Below are 21,374 nucleotides of genomic sequence, written 5' to 3'. Positions count from 1 at the left end.
TATGAATTGTGCAGGGGGAAGAAGTAAGCTAAATGTGTATATTCTAGAGGAAGAGAAAATCCTCAAGGAGGGGCCAAGGGCAAGACCACATTCTATAAATACCTTCAAAGTAACAATGCAAAAGAAATGATTATTCGCCACCCCGGGATATAGGAAAGCTAGGAACAATGGTTTGAAGCAAAAGTTCAAGCTAGATATGGACAAATGTTATGAGAGGGTTGTTCATGCTGAGAAAGTAATGCTGGGAACATCAGGGAAACGTTACAGCTTATAAGCATAAATGCTTATCATATCTCGCCTGCTACTGTTCCAAAGGAGGGCAGATAAATCCCTAGCAGAGGCAGGGCTGTCTGCCAGGTAGACAGAGCAGACACTGACCTCTGCAAAGTGAGGCGTTGCAAAGAGCTCTGGATTTGGAGTCAAAGGACCTGGATTCAAATTCTGGCTCTCTCACTCACATATTCTAGGCACGTCATTTAACCTCTATAGGCCTCAGTTTCCTCATCTGTAAAATGAGAGGGTTGTACCTAGATGAGTGCTTAAGGGCCCTTCCAACTCTAAAATCTGAACCAAATCATGTTTCAGAAAATTCTCAAACTTATTAAGTTGGATTAAGTTAAATAAAATTAAAGCAGTTGTGTTGACTTCAAATGCTTTATGAATTTTATCTTTTAGCTATAACTTTAAGATTTGGCTTAATGTCAATGATTGCTTAAGAAGCATTCTTTTTGTTTTTCGTTTTTGCCATTTCTCCTAATATCCTTTTGGCATCTAATGTTGAGAACATTTGTGTGAATCAATAGAAACCAAAGGCTATCAGGACAAATTCAGACACCAGTCTACTGCACCTTCTGCTACACCACAAGGGCCCTAAAATACTTGGTTTTCCAACAGCTTTTCTCTCAATGCCCTAATTTAATTTCTGTTAATTCACACAGATAGCTCTTTTTGCCTCACCATTAATTGGCAACATGTTGTTGAAAGAAATAGATTCCAGAATTTGGAAACTTTCTGTGCATGATCATGCCTGATTTTGAAGATACTGTTTTGGATTTGTGGAAAGGGGATTCCCAATCTGGTCCATCATCCTTGCTCAACTCCCTGTGGCTTCCCTCCAGCCCCAGGCTGCTATGAACGAAGAGAGAAGTTCGGTGATCCAAAGTAGGATATCATAGTGATAGAGATGACCTGTGTTTTCATTGATGTAGGAACTCCCTCTACAATACAGGTCTACACCTTCTCTGCAACTTACAATCATACACTCCTTTCCACACCAGTAGTTGATATTGATATTTATTAAGTACCTACTTAATGTGCCAGGCTAAGTGGTAAACTGATTTGCCCAGGGTCATGTTGTTGTTGTCACAATCACATAGCCTTTAGGCGCCAGTTAGGATTGGAACCCAGTTCTTCCAGGCTCTGAGACCAGCTCTCTTTTTGGCTGTGCCTTACTGTCTCTCTCGTACAGTTGTTGTACATTATGTTGTAGTACATTATCATACTACATCCTAGTGTGATGCCACCTAGACCTTGTATCCCAGGGAGGAAATTATACTAGAAGGGCCTCCCCAGGATGACTTCACTCTCCACGCCTGTTCCCAAGATGTAGCCAATGTTGAATACCAATGGACTGAGCTTGGGCCATGGGGCTAGAGGGCCAACCTTGGAACATTCGTGGTAATCACTCTGTCCTGTTGTTCTGCAGAGCTGCTAGGGGGCTGAAACAAGGGAAAAGTATAAAAAGTTTCTACCCTTGGTGATCTGCTTTTGGTGACCTTGAGGAGATGCCCTTATAAAGGCACAGCAAACACCAAGAAAAGGAAAGGGAAGAGCAGGGCCTGCTCGGCTGGTTTGTTAGTTCATTCACTTATCTATTTATTTTCTGTCTCCTGGGTCCAAAGCCTTTGCTTCAAGGATCTGTGATTTCCTTGGTGTGAACACACCCTCCTGCAGATTGCAGTCATTTAATAGATGGAGTTCCCTGAGTTGCTGAGGTGGGATGGGTTTGGGGGTGGGGGAGGAAATTACCTGGTTGATAAGCCTCTGGCAATGAGCCTCTCTGGACTCCAAGAGCTGGTTTTCTACTGACAGACATATAATCTGTTCCTGGCCTGTACTCAAAGGCTTTCCAGCTGGGGAAGACCTTAGCAGACTTTGGGCTTCCCCAACATAGCATTCCCAAACCAAGGCTCACTTCCACACTGAGAGAGGTACAAGAGCAGAACCTCATTGGAAAACCAATAATAGTGATAACTCACCATTTAAAAAAAATACAGCACTTGAAAATCTAAAGCACTTCATATACATGGGCTCTGATCCTGGGCTTTTCCAATGCTCAGAAATATTGTATAAGATACTCCTCCTACCCCCTTTCTGTATTACTAACCTCGAGTCAAAACTGTTGAGCTCTGTCAGCTACCCACCCCAAAAAGTGGCTGAAGCCATTCATGCTCAAATATTAGTGGCTGCTAAGTCATTCTGTGTGGTTCATGTTCACCTTATGAGAAAGCAGTAATCATTCCCATTTTATAGATAATAAAATTGAGTGTCAGATGCCAAAAAGTGAAAGGGGCCAAGACTTGAATTGCAGTCTTATGACCCCACTTCCAGTGTTCTTTTTCTGACGGCCTAAGTGTTCTTTCTTGCTACTACTTTTTGGACTCCCCGCGCCCCTGCGTCCCTGAGTTAGGCATCTCATAGAAATTGTTTCAGGAAGAATGTGTTAGCAAAAAGGTAATTTTCTTTCCTTCTTTGGGGACATTTTCTTTTGGAGTATATATGTTTTTTTTAATTAATTTATTCATGTTCTCTTACAACTACTTGTGATCCTATTTTAAGCACAGAATCTGTTGAAAGAACATTGGAAAAGGAAACCAAATGCAAAAACAAACAAACAAATGAAAAATCAAACCAACAGCTTCATGTTTTTTTGAGGGCTGTTGTTTCAGCAACATCTCTTAAACTGTAGCAAGCACTCCTGGGCTTTTGCAAAGGCAAACAAACTGGGGGTCCATTGTTTGAGAGTTCTTTCCTTGCACCCAGAGCAATTACCCCATTCAGGCTCATTTCATAATAGGAAATAGCTGGTTGTACAGCTCAGAGGTGAAAAGTGTACAAAATACCAAGGCTTGCTTTAGAAAGACTTGGTTCTCACTCACAGACACATTTCCCTTTGATTTTCTCAGTAGGCAATTCTGGGTGGGAATGTTGGAGAGGAAACCTGTAACGTTTAGAAATCCAGGCTGTGGGTCGAGACCTTCCCTCTGACTGAGATTAGTATCACAGGAAGCCAACTCAAACAATAGCTTTATAATATTTGCTTCCATGTGGAGCAGGGAACAGAACACCCTCTTAACTGGAGGGAACACCAGTAGAATGGTCGGTCACTGGATTGCCCTCAAGTTTTTTTGTGGGAGGTGTTCAGCAAACATCGGCCTGGTAGGTTATCATCTCAGTAGAAGAGTGCTGCCTACTGGGTACCGTTATTTGCAATGGAATTGAATCAAAAATGCAAACTTTGGTTTTAGTAGAAAATAAGTCAGCAGCTTCCCAAACCCTTAAACAAGAACATTAAACTGCCTTTTTTTCAACCTCATTTAAAACCAGAGAGGCATTTGAAGACATGTTTTTGAAAGTGTGTTTTATTCTCTGAAAAGGATGCTCAGATGGATTGTTGTTTCCCGGAAATTTACATAGGGATGCTACCTGGCTTAATGAAAAAAATCCTCATTTTTAGGCTTTCTAGCACACACTAGAGGAAAGATGGTAAAATAGGGGGACAAATGCTCTCAAGATTTCATTATGCCCATGTTCCTCCCTCCCTCCACCCCTGCCCCCAGTAGGTTTAACTGAAGAGCCAGCCCATGGCAAAATTGTGAAGCAGCAAAGTTTGTCTTCTTTTGATGCCCGTCCCTCCAACAATCCCCTTGCTCTCCATCTCTGATACCATCATTCTCCTTCCCCTTTCTAATTGCTAGGAGGGATAGAAGAGAAGTATCGTGTGAGATACTCCTCCTCCCTTTCTATACTGCTAACCCCAAGTCAAAACCGCTAAGCTCTGTTGGCTACCTGTCCCAAGAAGTAGCCGAAGTCATTCATGTTCAAATATTAGCGGCTGCTAAGTCTCTCTGTGTAGTTCATGTGCCATTCTCCCAGAAGTATTCATACTTTATATGGAGTCAACAGAATTCAGATTTTAAAATTCAGAGTGACCTGAGGTAGCATAGTTTTGTAAAAATTAGAGCTGGAGAGGACATTGGATATCATTTGGTTACTCCCCTTCATTTTAGAGAAGAGGAAAAGAAGTGTCAGATTTGCCCAGGTTCATGGAATTCAGGTTAAGGGCAACTGATCTAGTCTAATGCTATCATTTTACACATAAGGAAAATGAAGCCTAGAAAATTGTCCACTTGTCCAAGTGAGGTCACATAGGTACCAATTAATGTCTTCTTGTTACAAATCAATTTCTGTTTCTGTTTTATTATGCTGCCTCTTATAGTATTAACTAATAAAATATAAAATTTATATAAAATCATCTATATAAAATTATCCATTCTAATTGAAATAGCTATTTATAATATATGGATAAGGATTAGTATTAGACCTGTGATTTTAGTGATGGAGGAAAGTTTCATATGAGGAAACCCCTTCTACGATACAGACCCACACCATCTCTGCAGCTTATGGTCTCAGAGTTGCCTCAAGCACTAAGAGGTAAAGGACCTTGCCTAGAATCTCCCAGCCATTATGTGTCAGAGATGAGACTTAAGCCCAGACCTTCCTGGCTTGGAAGCCAGCTCTCTATCAACTACGTGTACTTCTATTATTAGTAATAATAACAATATCTCACATTTATGTAGAACTCTTAAACAATCTTAAAGAATAAATAGTACAAATATTAGTATTCCTATTTTTGCAGAGTTGGAAACTGAGGCAACTCACTGATGGAAAAGTAATTTGCCCTTGGTCTCACCACTAGCAAATGCTGGGTTTAGAGATGTAGATAATATAAAGTAGCAGATAATTTTTAAAATATGCGAATTTGTCTTTGAAATGCATAGTAGGATATTTTTCCCATCCGTAGCTTAGGTTCTTAAATTTTCTTTGGTTCAAGCTTAATATACCATGGTTTATCTCACCTGAGCACATACTGGTTAGTGGCCAACACAGAAGGTAGTATAAGTGGTAGGCTCAAGGCAATTGTAAAACATTTAAAAGATAAGCCACCTGGTGGGTACTATCCCCTCCCCCGTTCCATTACCCCCACCTTAACTCCATCCCCAAATAGGTAAAGAAGAACTGACAGTGTCTTTAATGTATTCTGCAAATCACAAAAGCTATTCTTGTTTTAGCTGTAAGATTTTGGGGGGCAGAAGTAGAATTTTCTAAGACTGGTCAAAAATTGGTTTTGAAAATTCCTATGAGGGAAATTTTTCAGTTATGGTAAAGATCTATCCTCTTGGAGAAGCTTGTCACAACCTTAGAAAATCCAAACCAGGGCTCCATTGCTTTTGCTTACCCTGGCTATGGCTGGCAAACCCCTGGTACTCTTGGGCTCCTGGGCCTACATGAGGGCACCCTATTCATGGGGCTGCACCGTCTGAAGGAAACCAGCCAGCACTCTGGAAAAGGTGCCCCCAAACTCAAGGCCAGTGCACATCCTGGCAGTGGGGAGCCATCAAAGCCTGCTTCCCTGGCTATTTTTAGCATTAAAGAATATTGTTTTAGACCTTGTGGGGAGCCTTCCCCAGACAGCCCAGCTCCTGTGCCAGTGATTAACCAGCTTCCTTTGGGCTTACACCCAAAGTGATGACAGGGGGGAGAAATGAGTTGGAACCAAAGATAAGTTAACTAGTCACCAAATATTTACTGAGCTTCTGTTATGTGCTCACCCACCGTGCCAAGCAGTAATTAGAGCTGACAATTAATATAGTGCTTCGTGGTTATAAATTACTGAACGCATCCTTTGATCCATGTAACAACCCTGGGTGGTGGGATTATTGGTTCCGTTTTCCAGAGGAAGAGCTTAAAACTCAGAGAAGGTAAGTCAGCTGTGCAAGGTTATACAGACGGCTATAGTCATGGCCCTGGAGATGGGGTCCAGGGGCTCTGATTCCGTCATCTTGGTCTCATTCCTCAAACCTCTTGTTGGGGATTTCACCTTTTGTGTCTGTGTTTCCTATCTTCTTTTGTTAGACTGTGAAACCCTTGAAAAGAATCTGTTTTGTGTTGTTTTCTGTATTCTGCACAAGGGCTGGCATAATACTGGAGATGTAGTAGGTGCTTAATTAATGCTTGTTGATTTGTGGATTAGTTAACTCCCCCAGCAGTCTACTACTAGGAGCATGGAGATGAGTCAATACTTACTGATTGCACGAAAGTATTTTAATACCTACTGTGTGCTCAGCCAACTCTACATTATTAGATGCCGTGGCAGTACAGAAGAGGTCTGTTCCCTCCAAGAGTTTATAATCTTTGGGGGAAAACAAAACATTGACATAGAAAACAATGAACAGTATGTGCCTGTGTATGCTGAGGCATTCAGTCATGTGGTACCTACTGAAAGGGTAGCCTCACTTTTCCTCATTGCAGGATGATGAGGGGGTTGGGAGTAGGCCTTGACTTCACAAGGTGATAAGATTTGAAGCTAGAAGATCTTATAGATTATCTAGCCCAGGGTTCCTAACCTTTTTGTGTGTGTGATGTACCTTTTGGCAACAATCTGGTGAAGCCTATGGACTTCTCAGAGTAATGTTTTTAAATGCATAAAATAAAATATATAGGTTTACAAAGGAAAGCAATTATACTGAAATAGTTACCACATATTAAAGAAAAAAGTTCATAGGCCCTTCATTCAGAACCCTTGATCTAATCTCTTCCCCTCTTTCTAGATGAGAATACAGGCCCAAGGAGGTAAAATTACTTGCCAGAGCCACACAAATAGCAAATAGTAGAATGAGTATTTGAACCTGGGTCCTTTGACTCTATAGCTTCTAGTCTGTACTCTTAACTCATGGAAAGTGACCTGAGAATGTTCTGAGGAAAGGCCATGGAGAGAGAAGCAGGTGGCCCTGAATACCAAGACATAAGCATAGGACTCAACCCAGGCTCATTGCTCCTAGGTTCCAGGGCAAAGGCCATGGTGATTTTCAGTGACCTCCCCGCCATTATAATATGGGGTGTGTGTGTGTGTGTGTGTGTGTGTGTGTGTGTGTGTGTGTGTGTGTGCGCGCGTGTGTGTGTGTAAGTGTAAGAAGGATTGCTAAAAGACTCCTTCCTTTCAATATCTCCCTCATGGGCAGCTCCAGGGCCTGAAATAGCCTCCATTTGCAGGTCATGACCTTGACTCAAGGCACTATGTCTCCAGAAAAACTCCTATAAAACTGCAGCTATGTTTCCTGATTAGGGTGGTAATAATGTCTAACATTTTATTGCACATTATCATTTACAAAATTCTTTCCCCACAAGAAGCCTGCAAGGAAGGCAGAAGCATTTTTCACTTTGTTTTGCAAATGAGGAATCTGAGCCTTATCAAGAATGAGCGACTTGCCCAGTGCAATGGTGCAACCAAGTACTCCAGCCATTACTTGAACTCAGGCCTTCTGAGGCTCCTTCCAGTGCTCTTTGCACCCCATATTTTGCATTAGCCTATTAGCTGTACCCATTAGTGTATCAGCAGATTAACTTATCAGCTCAGCAGGCCAATTCTCTAGCAGAAGGCAGGGCTCTACTCTGGGGTAAGGCTCAAGGACGAGGGAGACACCTCCCATTCTCACCAGGATCCCATTCAGACACAGGAATGAGCCCTCTTCCCCCAGAGACCCACTACCTCCCCTATTCCCAGCAGCCAGGAAAGGGTGGAGAGCAGAAAAGAAATTCCCTCCATTCACTCCCTCCAGTTAGTCAGGCTGAGGCAGAGGAAAAGCTGCCTGGGCAACTATTGTATGTAATAAAGCAACTGAGAAGACTGAGGACCTGCTTAGCCTGGGTTTTGTCTGTCAAAGACAGTGGCTTGCAATCCTGCAGATTCCCTGACCCAGAAGTTCCACCCCAGCATGTAAGGAATGGACCCAACAGCACCTGGTTCTTATTGTTGTTTCAGTTGTGCCCGATTCTTTGTCGCCATTTTGGGGTTTTCTCGGCAAAGATAATGGAGTGGTTTGCCATTTCCTTCTCCAGTTTATTTTGACAGATGAGGAAAATGAGGCATACAGGGTTAAGTGGCTTGCCCAGGGTCACACAGCTAGGAAGCATCTGAAGCTGAATTTGAACTCATGAAGATGAGGCTTCCTGATTCTAGACCCAGTGTTCTATTCACTGCACCATCATCACCTTAGACATTCCTTTATAGGGAACCTCTGTATTGGGGTCCGTTTCCTTTCAAAGGGGTAGAAATATGTTCCTGAGTCCAAATTTGGTGAGTGGGAAGGAAGCCAAAATGATGAAATTAATAAACTTGACCTTGGGCTAACCTATGCTGGGCTTGACTTATACAAAAAATGTATTCCTGAAAAAGTTGCCTATAAATCAAATTCTGCAGTATACTCCTCAGGGAGGGGTCGTCTCTACTTAAAAGAGAAAAAGACTTTCATAGGGTAACAAATTACTCCCTCATTTAACTGCCTTGTAAATCCAGATTGAGTTTGCTTAAGATGAGGCATACCTGAATTTCTCTAGGTCTTTTTGTGGCCAACACTGGATGAATGTGGAGAGGGGTGAGGGAAAGCAAATTAGAGTTTGTGGTTTGAAACACAGATTAGGCTGGATTAGCCAGGGCCCTGCCTTCCCTGCTTGGTTTGGGTTATGGCCAACGGTCTGGATGACCAAGTATTTTTTTGTCTGAGACAAGTGCAGAGTCTTTAAATTCTGCAAATATCTACAGGGCACTTGTTGGGCCAGTGGCTGTCCAAAGGAATTGGTACGTCAGTGTTTTCACAGGTTTTCCTTTCTAACTTCTAGACCGCCTTTTCCCACTCTGATCCATCAGGCACGCTACCACCAAATACCTTCAAAATTGTCCATTTACCTTTAAGCATCAGTCTAGACACTTCATCTCTGCCAGGACCTGTCTCTGGTCCTGTATCCTCTAGTGAAGCTTTTCCTAACTACCCCTGCTCTCTCCCTTCTGCTGCTTACCACTTGTGCGACCTCAGGCAATTCTGGGACTCAGTTTCCTCATCTGTAAAATGAGAAAATTGTACTAGATCCTCTCTAACTCTTCAAGCTCTAAATGTATGATCGTGTGAATTCCTAGACATGGGTCAGGAACCTTCGGCCTCAAGGCCACATGTGGCCTTTTAGGTCCCCAAGTGCAGCCCTATGAATGAATCCAAACTTCACAGAACAAATCCCCTTAATAAAAACTTGGACTCAGTCAATAGGTCTCACCCAAGGACCTAGAAGGCCACATGTGGCCTTGAGGCCTCAGGTTCCCCACCCCGGTAGAGCATTTAGTCTGAGCCATACGATCTGACTCTGGCATCTATCCTAGCTTGAAATGATCTTTCATTGTTTCAGGCAGGAGAGTATTGTTTCTCCAACCAGACTGTGAGCTTCTCAAGGACTAACACAGGGCTTGGGTTCCCCATTCAATGATTGATGAACCTTTGGGGAACAGAGGCAGCTAGATGGTTCAGTGGATAGAGTGCTGGGCCTGGAGTCAAGAAGTCAAATCCAGCCCTAGACACTTAGTAGCTGTGTGACCCTAGGCAAGTCACTTAACCTCTGCTTTAATCCAAGAAAACCCCATGGACAGTCTGGTCCATGAGGTCACAAAGAGTCAAACATGACTGAATGAGTGGGAAGCAGGGTCTGCTGCCCAAGCCAAGGAGCCCAACAGAAGGAGAAGAGAGACCAAGTTGTTATACTCATATTTGAAAACACAAATTTGAATTGAGTTTATGTTGGGTGGATGGGAGAAGTGGCAGGAGGCAGTGTGGCATAGCACATAAAGAGTTAGCCTTGTAGACAAGAAGATCTGAGCTCGAGTCTCACCTGGGACGTATACCGGCTATGTAAGTCACAACGTCATGAGCAAATCACTTAACATCTCAGTGCTGTAGACCGGTGGTGTCAGAAATAGGAACCACTAAGCTGTACAGAAGGATCCCTCCTGGTGCATATTGACTTAGAAAACCACATGTTCATATTAACTATGTTTTATTGTGTTTTCATTTAGTTTACTAAATATTTCCCAATCACATTTTAATCTAGCCCAGGCTGTTCTGCGGAGTCTTAGAGAGGCCACTAGGAGTCACAGAGAAGGTGCTGACCTGCATTAATAAAGGGGCTTTTCCTCATATGGGAGATTCCCCATACTAATGACATCATATTTCTAGTCCTTATGCCTTATATTGGGGGTGGTTCTCCAAAGAAGGCCATTATCTGCAGAATTCAGGGTGAGGAATCAAACCCAAACCTCATTTCCAACTATGATAACAGTCAGGGCTATTAGGCCTCAAAAAATGATGGGGTGAGGGTGGAATAATGTCTAAAAGAAGATTCAGCTTCCTGATCACTTTTTTTATTCAATGTGATTATTTGCTTTTCAAGGGGACGCTCTATACCTGGGAGAGAACTCTGAGATTCTTGCTGTAAAGTAGGATTTCTTTCCATTCTCCAAAAATTAATAATTGATATTTATAATAGTGTTATAGGATCATAGCATAATAAATCATACTATTATATGTTTAGATCTAGAAGGAACCTTAGTCATCTACTCCAACTTCCTCGTTTTACAGATGAGGAAACTGACACACAGAGAATTTAAGTGACTTGTACAAGGTCACACAGGTGGTATGTAGTAGAGGCAAGATTTGAACTCAGGTCCTCTGACTTTAAATCCCTCACGATTTTCACTGTACCATCTTTACCATATACTTTTACTTTTACTTATACTTATACCATATATTTTTCACTGTACCATCCTGTAAGATCTAGAAAGTACCTTTCAGAATGAGGGGGAGGGGGAAGATTTTATCTTCAGCCCAATTCTAATGTTACATGTTTTATTCCTTGAAAAATTTTGATCCATATTTAGAATATATAGTAACTATCAATAAGAATATTGGATTAACCAAAACACTCCATTTCTAAACTCTTCTGAATAAATTATTTGCTGATCATCAGTGGAGTCCACTGGTCTACTTTTAGTTATAACATGTACAAGATGTCTCAATAGGTTTTCTCCTTTTTTTTTGAACCAGAGTATTTACTTATTAACATATTATAGAAGCATAAGATTTAGAGGTGGAAGGGACCTTAAAGGTCACTTACCTCCCCTTTCCTCCCCCCCCACCCCGTATTAGTCATGTCTCAATAGTCTTAGTGCAGTTTTAAGCCTCTTAAAACTTTAAAAAAGTATCTAAAAACTTAAAACTTAAAGGACTTTTGAGACATGATGTCTATAAAATATGTGTACTTGAATAGTCAACCATGTGCACAAAATTCATGAAGGATCTGAGGTTTCAGTAGTGTGGAGAACTCTTGGTGCAGGAACTCCCTGCTTTATGTCAGTAGAACCCATCTATAACTTAGTAGGAAAGTTCTAGGGGAGTGTCCTGGGATACAGCCTGCTTATGGTCTTATGGAGAGTATGTTAAGGAGGTGGACCTAGAACCCAAGTCTTCCTAACTCTAAGACCAGCCTTTGATCCATCCTGTTAACTCTGCTTCTCCTATGTACGTGTGCATGTACACATTGGTATATCTATCTAGAGACGACCTCTATGCATTTGTAGAAACACAAGATTCTATCAGTGGGGCCCGTTTTCATGCCAGTCATTATTCTCCTGCCCTCTCCTTGCAGTGTGTACTGAGAATGAGAACAAAGTGGAAGCAGACCAACAGATGGACAACTTGTACCTGAAAGCCTTGGAAGGGTTCATCGCCGTGGTGACTCAAGATGGAGACATGATCTTTCTGTCAGAAAACATCAACAAGTTCATGGGACTCACACAGGTTGGCACCTCCTCCTCCTCTGTTCTTCTCTGAGCTCTTCGGCCTTGCAGCAGAGATGATTTATTTCCCACAAACACCTCCTGGACTGTAATCTCATATTTCAGGAAACCACCCAGCCCCAGGCTAGCCTGGGACTGACCAGCAGCTGGATGGCATAATTACCTCCAACCCTGAAGGAAAGAGCTTGTTTGAGGAAATTTACATACTAGAGGCTGTCCCCACTCTGGTTTCTTCTCTAAAAGTTGTAGTATTTTCTCTGTTTTGGTGTCAGCCCATAGTGTCCAGTGGTACAGGACACTCTGGATAGGAGGGGGAGGGGTGGGGGTATCGGGAGGCCTAGAATCCGGGTTGTGCTGGACCCCCTGTTGCTGATTGTTAAATTCTCAGTGTTAACACTTCAGAAATCTGAAAACTCTACAAATCAGAGTATGATTTGTTGTCTTGTTGATTTGTCTAGAATGATGCAGATGGAACTTAAAAGTGTGTCGTGTATTTTGGGAGGGCTGGTTGTTAAATGTTTACCAACACACCCTTACCTAGAATCAATTCCTTCCCCATCTCCACTTCAGCAAATTGACCTTTTTCTTGAGTTCCTTCATCCCTGCAGCAAGAACAGTGATACTCACATGCCCCAACTCATTTTATTTTTTGGAATAGGTGGAACTAACCGGACACAGTATCTTTGACTTTACTCACCCTTGTGACCATGAAGAGATCCGAGAGAACCTAACTCTAAAGAATGGTAAAATGACTTTCCGATTCATGTTGCCTTGCCTTTAATAAATCCTGGGGAAGTCTGTGGTTCCATTGTCTGTGAACACAAGGAAGGGGACTCTTAGCTATTGTAGGATTTTTTTTTTTTTTTAGGTAATTGGGGTTAAGTGACTCGCCCAGGGTCACACAGCTAGTAAGTGTCAAGTGTTTGGTCTGAGGCTGGATTTGAACTCAGATCCTCCGGAACCCTTAGCTATTATAAACTAGTAATTTTCCTACAGTAGAGCTGGGCAGTATGCATAGGCCGAGTGGACCAGAGGCCCCATGATAAGATTCGTAAGGTGCTGCAAGGTCTCCTGTGAACCACTACATCTCACTGTGAACCAGCCTTAGCTCAAGAAATTCCATCTCTACAGTGGAAATTTCCTTGGGTTAAAGTACTTTCCCTGGCAAGACTCCTTTAATTATCCACGCATCACCCAGGACAGGGTGACACATTAACTCATTAGTACTTATTAATTCCTTGGCATAGATCAGCTCTTTGTGATCAAGGACAGAGTTAGGCCATTTAGGAGGTGGAATATTGAAAGAGTAAGTTTTGATAAGAGAGAAGAGGCAAGAAAAAGACCAGAGTACAGTGTTCTGCTGAGGGAACACAGGCTTGAATGGAATACCAGTTGAGGAACACTAGTGGCCAGGAAAAGCCTGAGATCACACTGTACCATGAGCAGGATGGAGAAAAAAAGAATTTCCTTTACTATTATGGGCATTCCTATTATGGGGAGATGTAACTCAAAGTGTAAAAAGGTTGGGAGTTCCCTTATGCATAAATTGAGGGACACTAAGAGTTGTCCCTTCCCAAAAATATTTGTTCTGTCCTAGCCTGCTATGGGGCCTGTAATTCATTCTGAGAATCAATTCCTTTTTTTTTTTTTTTCCCCACCTTAGAGGCATTTATTGAGCCTTTACCAAGTATACGGCTCTGTGCTGGGGGTTAAGATATTGCCCACAGGACTCCTTGTTAAAAGGTTGAGGTTGTTTCATTTCAGATATAGGCTGCCCTGAATATAGCAAGGCCTTGTACTATAGTGAAAAGCATTCTGGACCTGGAGTCTGGAGAGAGCTGGGTTGGAATCCCATCTCTAACACTCCTTGGCTGGAAGATCATGGGCAAGTCATCCCACACCTGTAAAATAGAGCTAAGAGCATGTACCACCATAGAAATGTGAGGTGGGATTATTATTACCTGGGCTGCATGCCTAAGATGAGATCTCTTCTTTAAAAAAATCCCCATCCCCAAAACCACAGATGCATATCCACCTTCAAAAGAACACTGGCCATTGTTGGTACTTGGGTTTGATCCCCCCCAGAAGCATGGCCTCTGCTGGGACCAATATGTTACGTTAACCTGTGGCAGATCATCCAGTGGACAGCTTGTACCTGAAAGTCTTGGAAGGTTTTATTGCCGCGGTGATCTGTAGGAACAAGATGGCGGGGAGAGAGAGAGGGAAGGGAAAGATGGCTCGAAGGGCAAAGGGCTTCCTGGCCTCGTTCTGTCTCTGTGCAGCTGCTGCTGGCTTCCCTGTTAGGGGCATACATTCTTGCTGGATGAGGAAGGTTTTGAAAACCTTCCCAGGGAAGCTGGGGCTGAGCCCCAGCATAGCTGCCCTTCAGGGTCAGCCTGTGACCCCACCCACTCTAAAAGGAGGAACTTCTCCAGACAGCCTCATTAAAGAAGTAGCTGGGCAGTTGTCATTCCTGCTCTAGCAAGATCAGAAAACTTTTCCCCTCCCTTCCTTTCCTTCTTCCCCCCTTGTCCCACTCCCCTGGCCCCTCCCCAGGCATTCACTGCCTCCAGATCAGATCCAGTGTATGCATCTTCTCATCCAGAGGCCTGCTTAGAGACACCCAAGTGAAGTTTGTTGCATTATGCTGTTGAGAAAGGAGGTCTGGGTCTTAGGTCTGGACCTTAGAGGCTGCTGCCATCCTTTCTGAGCCTTCTTAGGACAATCATAACAGCTAACACTTCTGGAATGCCTTAAGAATCACAGAGTACTTTCTTCACAATACCTCTGGGAGGCAAAGTGTAAGAGTGGTCATGCTCATTTTACAGGTGAGGAAACTGAGGCCCAGCTGTGAATCCTTTATTAGTTGTATGACCCTGGCCAGATCATTTGGCCTTCAATCCCCCCTCTCAACCCTGCCCCCACCACACACATACACACACACTGCCACCCTTAATACGTAGGCTTGGATTTTTCTCAGCAAGTTTCTTTCTTACCATGAGGACACAGGACAGTGCAGTGGGAAAAGAAAAGGCTCTGGGGTCAGTGAACTTGGGTTCAAATCCCACCCCTGCCACTTGCTCCTTGTGTGACCCTGGGCATGTTCCTAACCTCCACGGCCCTCTGTTTCCTCAACTATAAAATAAAGAGGTTAGTCTAGATGACCTGTGAAGTGCCTTCCAGTTTTAGGCCTATAATCCTAGGAGCCGTTCAACATTCATTCACTTACCAAATATTTATGAAATGGCCAATATGTACCAGAGAGGATCATTCTGGGGAAAGAATAGAGTTTAGATAAGACATGATCCTTGTCCTCGGGGAGTTTTCAGTCTAGTAGACATTAATGCAAAGTAACGTATTATGTTAATTAATAATTAATTCATTATCATTAATAAATTAATATTTAGAGAGATAACAGAGTATAAAGTAAAGTTCGTTATCAATAGGATCCAAGGCCTAGCTAACTAGCATTTAAATAATGCTTTAAGGTTTACAAAACACAAATGTGATCTCATTTGATCCTCACAGCAACCCTTTGAGGTAGGGGCTATTATGATCCCCATTTTGCAGATGAGGAAACTGAGGCTAAAAGGTTAAATGGCTTGCCAAGATCAGGTAGCTACTAAGCATCTGGGATCAGATTTGGACACAGGTCTTCCCTACCTGGTCCTTTTTTAGGTCCTGGGATAATAATGCAAGAGAAGGAAAAGACAGCCTAGATTTTGAGCTTGAAGGGACCTCCAAAGTCATCTAGTTCCACTTCCTCACTTTACAGATAAGGAAAATTAAGCCTCAGGGAAGTGAGATGATTTGCCCATAGTCACACAGAGAGTAAGTGGGAGGAGCAGGATGTGAACCCATGTCCCTGGCTCCAGAGTTAGTACTTCTCCCACTCTCTGAGAGCTTGAAGTCAGTCTCCTGTGAGTGAACAAGAAGATCAACATAAAGCCAAGTGGAACCAGTTGGTAACTGTGTGATCCGGAGTCTAAGTTTTGCAGGGGGATTAAAATATAAGACTCATGGAGTATCAGCAGATTGCTTCTGGGTCCATTGTCTGGGCCGAAATGGTAAAGTCCAGCCCACAGAATCTCAGAGCTAGAAGGGACCTACCCCAGAGATCATTTAGTCCAAATCGTACCAGAATAGGAATTCCCATCCACTTACCCCACCCCATGGCGTCCTTGACAAATGGTCATCCAGCTTCCAATCAATAACCCCCAAGGATGGGGAGCTCATTCTCTTATGAAGCAAAGCATTCTTCTTTTGGGGAACTCTGATCTTTAAGAAGTTCTTTCCTTTTGAGCCAAACTCTACCTCTCTATGATTTTCACTCATTATTTCTAGTTTTGCCCTCTGGAGCCATGAAAAAAATGAATATAATCCTTCACCATGAAAGCCCTTCAGATACTTTAAAATGCTGATTTTGTTCTCCCCAAGTCCTCTCTTGTCCAGGCTAAATACCCCAGTTCCTTCAACCAACCTTCCTCTGGCATAACTTTGGGTCTGTTTTCTCCCTTCCCCCAAAGGGTCTGGTTTTGGAAAGAAAAGCAAAGATGTGTCCACAGAGCGGGATTTCTTCATGAGGATGAAATGCACTGTCACCAACCGAGGCAGGACTGTCAACCTAAAATCTGCCACATGGAAGGTGAGAGAGGAGCATGTATAGATGGTGCTCCAAACATGGCGCCCTTGGGGAACCCCCTTGCCTACTTCTCCTCTATAGCAGTGGTAACGTTCTGAATCTCTTCTCCATCGCCAGGTCTTACATTGCACCGGTCAGGTGAAGGTTTACAATAGCTGCACCCCCCACAGCCTCTGTGGGTATAAGGAGCCTTTACTCACCTGCCTCATCATCATGTGTGAGCCCATTCAGCATCCATCCACCATGGACATCCCCCTAGACAGCAAGACATTCCTGAGCCGTCATAGCATGGACATGAAGTTTACTTATTGTGATGACAGGTGAGGGTGGCTGGGCTTTTGTGTCTCTGAGCAGTGGGTATTTGGGGCTGAGTCTGTGCACTGTCATTCACGTGTGTATATATGCGTGTGTATACGTATATGTGTGTATATATACATACATATATATTTTAAGCATGTGTATACAGAGACATAGGTTTATTTTATTTTTGAGAGCATATGTATGCACAAATTGGAATTTGCATACATGTGTTTGTGTTAGGGTGCATATCCCAGGTAGATTGTGTTTATTTTATATGCCTAAGGTAGGTCAGGGAAACCTGAGTTCGAATCCTCTCTCAGACAAATACTAGCTGTGTGATCCTGAGTAAGTTCCTCAACTCCTCTCAGCCTCTGTTTCCCCATATGCAAATGGGGATAATAATAGCACATACCTCCCAGGGTGGAAATGAGGTCACATACGTAAAGTGTCTTGCTAATCTCAAAGCATTATATAGATGCTAGCCACTACAATATGCCAATATCTTTGTGCATCTGGACCCATACACCCACATTTCTGTGTAATACCACCTCCCCACCCTTAAAGACTCCTTGTTTGTTTGTTTGTTTAAAGATCTCCATCTATGCATTCCTAGTGCCTGCCTCAACTTTTCTCCCATCTGGAACCAAATCCAACCCATTTTTGTGTTTGTATTCTTGAATGAACCCTGCCCCTGAGATACTCCCTAGTAGCCTCATTCTTCCCCACCAGGCCCCACCCTCCACTCCAAATGAAGCACCCTCTGGTGGCTTTGGCTTCCAGCCGGAAACGGTGACCTAAAGCTCCCTTTCTGTCTCTTGTTCTCTTCCTCCCCAGGTGGTTTTCCTCTTGGGCTTTGTTCTCCTCCTCAGACCCTCTGGGCCTTTAGCTCAAAAGCTTTTTAATCCAGGGACTTCAACCTGCACTAATCTCTCCTAAACCGGGCCCTATTTGGGACTTTTTTCTGACCCTGAGTCTTCTCTTGAATTTAACCTTTGTTAGGACTAAGACTGAAAGTGAGGATCCCCTTATCTCTGGTGCCCAAGTCAGGATGAGAGTTTGAAGGAGCTTGGGTTTGGGGAGGGAAGCCGTTAATGTCTCAGAAAAGATTCCTGAGATGCCCCCTGTGGGTCACTTCCCTTCCTCTTTGTCACTCTTCTCTATGCTCAGTTGACCAACTGAGACTTGGGGAATTAAAGGGAGAGCGATGTGGAAGGTTGAGGAATAAAATGAGCATATCTAGAGGGCCGGAAGGACCATGAAGACAAGTCCAGCTTGCACTCCGGGCTAGTTCTGGCCCATCTAAATTACAGTTACAGCCGTAGCTTGTTGTATTTTCCTGTGGAAAATGCCCCCATCTCAAAAAATATTTTCTATTTCTGCTCAGCATGGGGTGGTGAAAAGAGCAGAGGAAAGCTGGATTCTGGTCCTGACTCTACCGCTAAGTAGCTAGGAGATAGATAGTGGAAATCTTCTGAGCCATGTTCCTCATATGTAAAGTGAAATGATCAGATATGATAATAATCGACCTATCAATCGACAAACACTTTATTAAGCATCCGTTATGAACCAGGCATTGTGTAGGTGCTGGGAATACAGAGACAAAAATGAAAAAGTTCTTTCCTTGAGCTTACATTTTATCAGAGTATGAGTATATATAAATACGTATATTCCAGATCCATACAAAATAAACAGGAAGGAATTTTGGGAGGGAGGGCAGTAGGAAATAGGGACTTCAGGAAAGGCTCCATGTAGAAGACAGTGCTTGACTTGAAGGAAGCAAAGAATTCTAGAAGGGAGGGCATTCCAGGCATGAGGAACTGCTGGTACAAAGGCACCGAGGTGGTAGATGGAGAGTCATGTGTGAGAAAGAGCAAGGCCGGTTTGGCTGGACTGCAAAGTATGGGAAGCTGGAAAGATAGGTGAGGACTAGGTTGTGAAGGCCTTTGAAAGACAAACAAGAGAGTTTATATTTTATCCTAGAGGCGAATGGGAACCACTAGGGTTTATTGAGTAGGGGAGTGAATGACACAGTCATTCACATGATCGTTTGAGAGATTTCCTCCAGCGCTAGCATTCTAGAATGTCCCAGCTTCCCACAGTGTCCAGAGGCATCATTTCCTCAAGAGCCTCTGGTTATTACAGGAACGTCTAGTCATATAGCTCCTATAAGGGAATGTGTCTGGTAGTTTCCTGTCTCCCCATCTCAGTACTTCTACTTAGGAAATCATAAGATTTGTTTCATTAGTCAGCAAAATGGACCCTCTGCCCCCGAGCCATAGGAGGTAGGCTTCGTGAGTTGCTGTGACTGAAAAAAAACAAAACCCAACAATGGTGGCCAACCTTCTCTCAACAAGTCTCTCTTAGAGCTTAGTCTGATCCTTGGATGACAGATATTCAGTCTGTTACTTGGGTCCTTACACTAAAACCTATCTAGCTTGGATAAGTTACATTAGGAGAGCCTTGGAGAACTCAGGATCACTTCTCCACTGCCACAAGGCCCCAGGGCACGAGATGTCAACGGAGAGGGGCAACGGCTGTCGTTATCAAAGTTGTTTTATTTCTCTCTCATTCCAAGCAGAGTGAATGGGCCTCTCTGGGCCTCTATTTTTATCCTCTATAAAAGGAAAGGGTAGGACCAGAAGGCCTCCCAGGCCCCTTCTAGCTCTAAATCTATGATTCCTCAAGAAATCTGAAGCTAGCATTCCTTTCAAAGATGCCCCCTAGCTGAAGGCTGAATGAAGGGAGCATAAACCAAAATAATCTCTTCTCCAACCAAAAAGGAAACCACTTAGGAAATCGCTTTTGCCAGCTGGGGAACTTCTTTTCTCCAGAGCCCATCAGCCCCTCCCTACTCAGCCAGAAGACATAGGCTGTGAGAACTAGTTTATGAGAAGTTTAGACTTCTCGTTTCCCAACGGAGAAAACTTCATTTTCTTGGTCCAGATTAATTTCTCTCTTCCCTATTTCTAGCCTGGCCTGGATACTAGTTGGACAGCCTTCATTTCCAATTAGTCATTCTCCCACCCCTTTTCTGCAAAAGCTTCAACACCTTTGACCTTTCTGGTAGAAACTTACCGGGACCCCTTCCCTCAGCTCCAACCACCTTAGACCTCACCTACAAAGACAAGCCATCTGTAGAACAAAGGAAGCCCTCTGAACCTGGTAGGGGAGCTGAATGCTATAACCCCCACTCGCTACTTTCTGGCAGATAGGACCAGCTGTTTTTCCTAGCTCCTAGATCTGTGAGCATGTAGATGTAGTATTGTGTCTTCAAAGGGCAGTCCCAGCCTCAAGAGAGGCATGGTGTCGTACACCTGTAGTCCCTGCTTCTGGAGAGGCTGAGGCTGGTGGATCGCTTGAGCTTAGGAGTTCTGAGCTACAGTAGGGCTAAAACATCATTCTTAGCTCAAGGGCCACTCAAAAGCAGGCAGCAGGCCAAATTGGACCCTAGGATCATAGTTGGCCCATCCAAATGCTATAGTGCTCTCTCTCTCTCTCAAAAACACATACACATATACATATACATGCACACATGTATAAATATATGTGTGTATGTATGTGTATATATGTATTGTGTATGTGTATATTTGTAGGTGTATGTATGTGTGTATACTTATATATACATACATGTATATATGTGTATATATACATACATATATACTAAATAGTGCTGAGTGCTATAGTGTACTTTCTTTGTACACAGGATTGGTGACAAAACTTACGTGGTACAACTTGAGGGGTGTTGGGATGGCCCTGCTGCCCAAGCTAATATTACTGTTATGAACTTAACTTTCCTTCCTCCTTGCCCTTCTCCTCTTCGCCAATGAAATTCTACCATGAGTTTTTCATTCCTTCAGTCTGAGACTTTGATCCCCATTAAAGGATAATTACCCTTGGGAGCTAGCACATAGAGATGATATTGGTCAGGAGAGAACAGCAGGCCTTGTAGGGAGTGGAAAGGTCAGGAGAGAGGAAATGGGTACAAAAAGAAGAGAGGATTTGAGCACCAGAAACAAATTTGACCAATATCCCAATGGTGTTGGGGCAAGCCATGTTCACTGAGTGGCTGGTGTTGTAAAGAGCGGAGAGCAGATATCTAGACCTCACATAGCACTTTTGTAACTCTCCAATGCACATATCATTCATCATAGCTACTTGTATCTTAGCTGCAGTGGTAGAGGGCAAGCTTCATGAGAGCAAAGATCTAAACCTGACCTAACCTTACCTTAACTCATCTTGGCTTATCTATCCTTTCCTCCAGTGCCTTGTAAAGGGATCTGTGCAATATTAATAATAATTAATCATCAGCACTTAATAACTATTGCTGTCGTCATACAAAGGCTTAAGGTTTTGTAATTCACAATAAGTGGAATTACTTTAAAAAGTCTACTAAGGGTGTCGCATTTTTTTCCAGCAAGTTTTAGTCTTTCAAGAGACCCAATTATAGGAACTAAACTCTAAACTCACTAATACTGA

General features: G+C 43.1%; 1 protein-coding gene across 1 annotated transcript in view; it reads left to right on the top strand.

Annotated features, from left to right (window-relative positions):
• EPAS1 (endothelial PAS domain protein 1) overlaps window positions 1-21,374 on the top strand; it is a 110,112-nt gene that overhangs the window by 61,903 nt on the left and 26,835 nt on the right. Inside the window, exons 3-6 of the mRNA XM_027864979.1 lie at window positions 11,806-11,957; window positions 12,615-12,699; window positions 16,483-16,601; window positions 16,716-16,918. Of these exons, the coding sequence (XP_027720780.1) occupies window positions 11,806-11,957; window positions 12,615-12,699; window positions 16,483-16,601; window positions 16,716-16,918 (559 nt within the window). The remainder of the gene's footprint in view (window positions 1-11,805; window positions 11,958-12,614; window positions 12,700-16,482; window positions 16,602-16,715; window positions 16,919-21,374) is intronic.

This window comes from Vombatus ursinus, unplaced genomic scaffold (assembly GCF_900497805.2).
Source record: "Vombatus ursinus unplaced genomic scaffold, bare-nosed wombat genome assembly UNPS02014778.1, whole genome shotgun sequence".
NCBI lineage: Eukaryota > Metazoa > Chordata > Mammalia > Diprotodontia > Vombatidae > Vombatus > Vombatus ursinus.
The sequence above is the reverse complement of the archived record's forward strand: the minus strand, read 5'-3'. Positions and strand labels throughout refer to the sequence as shown.